The sequence below is a fragment of the Lactuca serriola genome, chromosome 4 (genome assembly GCF_051521515.1).
Source record: "Lactuca serriola cultivar US96UC23 chromosome 4, Lser_US96UC23_V15, whole genome shotgun sequence".
Classification (NCBI taxonomy): Eukaryota; Viridiplantae; Streptophyta; class Magnoliopsida; order Asterales; family Asteraceae; genus Lactuca; species Lactuca serriola.
In genome coordinates this window covers 353,331,636-353,338,526 of record NC_136411.1, presented here as the reverse complement: position 1 = coordinate 353,338,526, position 6,891 = coordinate 353,331,636, and the positions used below count along the sequence as shown (strand labels likewise).

The 6,891-nt window shown below is 35.2% G+C and overlaps 1 protein-coding gene across 1 annotated transcript; it reads left to right on the top strand.

Moving 5' to 3' along the window:
* Nucleotides 1-4,235: 4,235 nt before the first annotated feature.
* LOC145097588 (mitogen-activated protein kinase kinase kinase 20-like) lies at nucleotides 4,236-5,595 on the top strand. The gene has a single exon (XM_079035175.1). The coding sequence runs from the start codon at nucleotides 4,354-4,356 to the stop codon at nucleotides 5,407-5,409; it is 1,056 nt and encodes a 351-aa protein (XP_078891301.1). The 5' UTR covers nucleotides 4,236-4,353; the 3' UTR covers nucleotides 5,410-5,595.
* Nucleotides 5,596-6,891: the final 1,296 nt, after the last annotated feature.

Below are 6,891 nucleotides of genomic sequence, written 5' to 3'. Positions count from 1 at the left end.
TTCTTATGATCACATCAGATTGCTTACGATCAGTTGTGAGATTTCTAAACAAAACATGGTAATTAAATAATAATTCTTAGATTTATTATCTACGATGGCTTGTCGTTTATTTCTCATTATTAAATAGTTGGCTTGTTAGTGTTGATTATAACAATTGTATATTTAATCGTCAATATTAATTATTAATTTGTTTAATATTTTGATTGTTTAATAATTAGTTCATAATATTAATTATCGGATATTATTATTATTTTTTCTAAAATAAAATATGTTTGAGTTGATGCAGCCTTTTTCTCTTCCATTTCGGAGTCTCAGTTGCATTCCATTCAGGCTCCTTTTACTAGAGACGAAATCAAAAGAGCGGTGTGGGATTGTGGTTCTTCTAAAGCTCCGGGTCCAGATGGTTTTATTTTTGGCGTCATAAAAAGATACTGGGACATTCTTGAAGATGATTTAGTGGCTTTTGTTACGCACTTTCATTCTAATTCGTCTATCCCAAAAGGTTGCAATGCTTCTTTCATTACTGTCATCCTTAAACTTAGAGACCCGAAGTTTGTTCGTGATTATAGACCTATTAGCTTAATTGGTTGCCAATATAAAATAATTGGTAAACTTTTAGCTAATAGGTTGGCGCTTGTTATTGGTTATGTGGTTAGTCCGGAGCATTATGCTTTTATATAAGGTAGGCAGATTTTAGATGGTCTTTTCCTCCTTAATGAAATTGTCTCGTGGTGTAAAGCTTCTAAAAATCCTCTTTTGATTTTTAAAGTGGATTTTGAGAAAGATTTTGATTCTCTTTCTTGGGATTATCTTGTTAAAATTATGAGTATTATGGGTTTTGGATCTAAGTGGTGTGGGTGGATCATGGAGATGTTGAAAACTGCTAGAGCCTCGGTTCTGGTTAACGGGTCTCCTACTCAGGAATTCCAGATTCAAAGAGGATTAAGGCAAGAAGATCCTTTTTCGCCTTTTCTATTCATTTGGGTTATGGAAGGTCTTCATGTGGCGCTTTATAGAGTCCGGTTGGTTGGTGTATTTAGGGATGTTTCTATTGGTGATATAGAAATATCTCATCTTTTTTATGTTGACGATGTTGTTATTCTCTCGCCTTGGAGTCTAGATGATGCTTCTTATGGTATTCGTATCCTTAGATGTTTCTTTCTTGCTTCGGGTCTCAAAATCAACGTGCTTAAAAGTAGATTGATCGGTGTGGGAATTCCTTCTTCCCAGGTGGCGGATATGGCTAACTTCATGGGTTGTGTTTCTAAGTCTCTTCCTTTTATTCATCTTGGGGTTCCGGTAGGGCAAAACATGAATCGGTTGAATTCTTGGTCTCCTATTATGGACAAATTTCATAATAGGCTTGCAAATATGAAGGCCAAATGTCTCTCTTTTGGTGGTCGGCTTACTCTCATCAAATCTGTGTAGGGCTCTTTGGGTAGCTATTACTTTTCGATGTTCCCGGCTCTTGTTACTGTTATTCGTTAATTGGAATTTTTGAGGGCAAGATTTTTTTGGGGAGCCGATCTTGATGATAGAAGGATGCATTGGATAATGTGGAATAAAATTATGGCTTCAAAAGGAGTGGGGGGTCTTGGAGTTGATAATATCTTTGCTTGTAACAGAGCTATGATGTTTAAGTAGGGGTGGAGATTTTTACATCATTATGAGCTTTTATAGGTGTGGGTCGTCAAAACAATTTACGGGGTCGATGGTGGTCTTTCTTCTCATTCTCTGTGTGGCTCTTGTTTGGGGATCTGGAATAATCTTATTTGTATGCTTGTTAATCTTATGGACCGTGGAGTTGATCTTCTTTCTTTATGCCGCATTAGGGTTGTAGATGGTGCTGCTATGAGTTTTTGGCATGACAAATGGTTACTTGACAACCCCCTTGCTACTTCTTTCCATAAAATCTACGCTTTGGATAACCATAAATCTGCTATTGTTAGAGATCGAGTTGGCATTGGTTGGGACCTGGGAAATCTTCGTCGTATTCCTAGGGGAGGGATAAAGCAAAGTCAATGGGCTGTTGTTTTTGGGTCCCGTGCAAAACCATCACTTAAATGATAGGAAGGACAGATTGGGTTGGATAGCTGATACCTCAGACGTTTTTTCTGTTTCTGCAGCTCACTCTATTATTGATTCTAGCTTACTTCTAGTCCGTGGTGCTGGGTGGAATAATTGAGCTCTTATTAAGCTTAATATTCTTACTTGGAGTATCAGATTGGAGAGTATTCCGACTAGAGAGAGATTATCATACCGCAGGGTTGAGGTGGAGTCGATGTTATGTTCGGTTTGCCACACATCTGTTGAGACCATTGATCACATTTTTACAGGTTGTAGGGAGCTGATTGATATATGAAGCAGGATTGCAATTTGGTGGGATGTTCAATTACCCGAGCATCTTACGGTTTCTGATATCCTTTCGTGGTCTGATTCCCTTCAATTGAGAGACGGTCAACGCAAGGCTTTTGATGCGGATGTGATATCAGCCTTTTGGTGCCTTTGGAATTTTCGAAATTTCATTATTTTTGGAACGGTGTTGCCTAGGAAATCTCTTATTTTTGATGATATTGTTGAAAGCTTTTGGATTTCCAAAAGGTGTAGAAAAACTAAAAGCTTGTTTGGACTGCTTGGCTCCATAATCTTGCTTTAGCTTCTATTATGTTGTAATGTTTCTTTTTCTAGCTTCTTGCTAGTTTTTAATAAAATCTTCTGCCGTTCCAAAAAAAAACTGTTTGAGTTGATCCCGTTGGATTCAATAGACAATTGATCTATAATACCAACCGAAACATCTTGAATAGAAAACAAAGGACGGCATTCGTCAGAAACATATATAGATGATGTTGATTAAGGATTATCGTAATTTATCTCTTCTTAAATATGTTGGATTCAAAACCTTATTATTGTTATTCTCATCATGTAATTTTGTGGCATAGATACTTGCTAGCTTATTTTATAATAAAATATCTACTGTTCTACTTTTTATTATCGTATAATAAAACCAACCAATAGAAACATCGATTTTGACATGATCAATCACCCAAAATATATATTCTTGAGATTTTGTAGCAACCAGCAACTAGCTAGCAACCATTGATGAGAAGCAAGGGATGTTTGTAATTAAAACTTATCCCGTGACCGTGTAGGGTACGAACGGCCATAAATTGTCACTTGTAAAGCAAGTTGGGATATACACCTCTCGAGGGTTAGTTTATGACTTTATCCATCGAATCAACGTTTCCTTTGATTCTTTGAACTAGGGTTATGCATGTCGTTTTCATTAACTAATTACTTAATTAATAATTACAATAAGCCATCATGCATGATCTTTCAATTAATTACTTTCCAAATCTCATGTTAGTGATCTTTCTACTTTTCATATTAGGTTCAGTTTGAATTTAATACCATCACTTGCATGACTTTTTAGAATTCAATACCATTATTTTTATGACATTTAAGACGTGAGAAGTCATGTTTACATGGATAAGAATTGTCATATTTGTTTGTTAACATACTTCTTATAATTCATTACAAAATACTTTTAATAAAATTAACCATGGAGAAATATATAGGATGATGAACAATTGAACACTTTGTTAAATTACCAATGATTTATTTAGATAATAAACGAGTTGATGCTTTTTAAAACGAGTTGGATTCAACTTGCTTATTTATACTTACCGTGTTCTTTTAAAAACGTTTTTTGGCATGTTAAATATGTATATAAAGGTTGAATGATTAAAAATGATAAAGTGTTATTTTAGATAAGAGAATCTAAATAGTTTTAAATATTTTACACATTTTAAACGACTGTAGAAAATAAACTTCAATCATCAAACTTGACCCAAAAATGTTTTTGTACAACTAAAAATTGGAAGTTTTGTATATATTTTTAAATAATAAAAAATATAAAAGAAACCTCACGGAAGTTCTGTTGCATTGAAAAGATCTCGATAGTCTTTAGCAAGTTGACGTGAAGACTGACGATTAGTTAATAGTGTGAAATACCTATTTTACCCCAACCATGTCAACCACATTCCAAACTGGTGTACGCTATTTCCGCAGCCAAATTTCCAAGAATAAATATCCTTAATTATCACGTGTTCTCTATATATTTTCCTTTAAATAGTATAATATATATAAATATATAAAATATTTTAATTTCCTACGTAATTCCAAATCCAACTTGCACTCCGATCTCCACACGCCTTATATATATATAAAGAATGATCAGATCTCCCCAACAATCATCAACTTCACATGCTCTGTTCTTGAGTAAGAAAAGGAAAAACAAATTCCAGCCATTCAAAGATCAAAGAAGATTCTGTAAAAAACCTCAATTGTGCGCCCATGGAGTGGGTTAGAGGTAAGACGATCGGCCATGGAAGCTTTGCTGCTGTTAGCTTAGCTAAACCCATAAACCAGAGTTCAGATTTTCCGCCATTAATGGCGGTGAAGTCTTGTGGAGTGTCTCACTGTGATTCGTTAATCAACGAGCGTATGATCTTGGAAGAGCTTAAAGATTGCCCGGAGATCATTGGATGTTACGGCGATTCAATGACAATTGAAAACGGTCAGAGGTTGTATAATGTGGCGTTGGAGTATGCTTCCGGTGGTGCTTTATCGGAGAAGGTGAAGAATTCCGGTGGTTTACGGTTGTCGGAAAATGAAATTCGGAGATACACGAATTCTATTCTAAAGGGGCTTCATTTTATTCATCAGAATGGGTATGTACACTGCGACATCAAGCTTCAAAATGTTCTGTTATTTTGTGATGGTGGAAAAGACGCTGTAAAGATCGCCGATTTTGGGCTAGCGAAGAAGACAACCGGCTCCGGTGAGTTGAATTCAAAATTCGAAATTAGAGGTTCGCCGATGTATATGGCGCCGGAGACGGTTGTCGGTGGTGAGCAGGAATCAGCTTCTGATATATGGGCACTTGGATGTTTAGTAACGGAGATGATCACCGGAAACCCAGTTTGGAATTGCTCCGATATCGGAAATCTTTTGATGAAAATCGGCGTTGGCGCTGAAATTCCAGAGATTCCCGGGAAATTATCCGAAGAGGGAAAAGATTTCATCGGGAAATGTTTCTTGAAAGACCCAAGAAAAAGATGGACGGCTGAGATGCTTCTAAATCATCCATTCGTCAACACTGTATCATTCAAAGAAGAAACAGAGAATCAAATCTCTCCGAGAGACCCATTTGATTTCCCTGATTGGGAATCGGAGCAATCGTGTTTAGTGACACCGGAATCATCGCCGGAGTTCAACTGTTGGTTCGGAGAACAAGACGAATTTCAATCTGGGTCACCGTCAATTCCGCCGGCGACGAGATTAGGGCAGCTGCTGACAGATCAGAAACCCAATTGGTCCGTTTCAAACAGTTGGGTAAAAGTAAGATGATGCCAGCAGAAGCAGATTCAAAGAATGGGAACTTTTATTATTTTACAATTTTGACAATGATTTTTTTATTAATTTATAGTTGGAGTAGTAATTGATGATATTTTAGACATCAACTTGTAAATATAGAGAAAGATATACAAAGTGTACATACACTTGATTTTGTTAGTATATGACTTCATTCACATATTTTATTGGCTCTACACAAATTCCAATCCCAATTATCTTCGTTTATCATTTTTTTTTTTTTTTAATATTTAGGGTTTTTTTTGGATGGAAATGATTGATAAAGGAATAGAATATTTGAAGTAATGCAATGAACGAGATGGTTGATCCTAACCAATGAAACTCAATCAATATATGAGAACTATACCCTTGGAAATGATAGGCATTTCCATCATCGAAAGATACAACATTTCATCTAGGAAAGCATAAATTATTTTCGGAACATACTTGGAACAAATATTATAAATATGAAAAATAATCAATTAATAGTTTTTATCAAAAAGATATTAAAATTTATAAAATCAAGCAAGAGCTAGAAAGATATAGAGAAGAGAGATCAATTGAACATGAAAAAAAAAAAGCATTCCACCTCTCCTTTTTATAATATCTAGAGTAAATTACATAAATGGTGCTTGTGTTTGGCATGATTTTTCAGTTTGAGTCCTAGTTTTTCGTTTTTGTTAAAAACAGGTCTCTATTGTATGTTTAGATAACATATCCGGTCCCTCCATATGTTATCATTTAGAAGGCTTCGTCAATGCTCATCGCGTGTCTGTTACACGAGGGGCATTTTGATCATTTCATGTCATTCATCTCTCATTGAAATGTATTTCCTCGATAAAGAGAGTAATTATACATATGTACTTCATAAACCATCAATATGGTACTATAGCTACCATAGCCCAAGAAAACCATTCTCTTACAATACCTTTAATTCCTCGTTGTCTTGCAAGGAAGAGGATTTACAGATACATAAATACGATGATGCAACCAACCATATGGAACCTATGAGTTTTAAGCTCAACATGTGATGTAGAAGCTTAAAGTAATTGTGCTTTACTCCCGATCAAGTATTCTAGGTAGCAGATTATAATAGTAACAAATATCTTTGCTTTTTTTTAGAGTGGTTTAAAAATTTGTTCGTAATCCAAATCATTTATAGTGAACATTTTCAAAATTTCTAGGAAGAAAATACCATAGGGGTAAAGAGGCATACGTTGACTATGTAGACATTGATGAGTTTTTAGTCCATGAGCTCAATGCGATGATGCATGAGATAGGGTATGTTAAACAAATACATGTGCATTACAATTTTCTTATCCCTAAGGTATCTTTGGACTATGTTCTATTACCACTTGGCCAACGGCTAACATGTGATCAATATGTTTATTGGGCGTAAAATATTTCAAAGGGATTAAGGTTTATATAGAATATAGGAAAACTAAGCTAGAAACATACTTTATGTCCGTTTTAAATTTG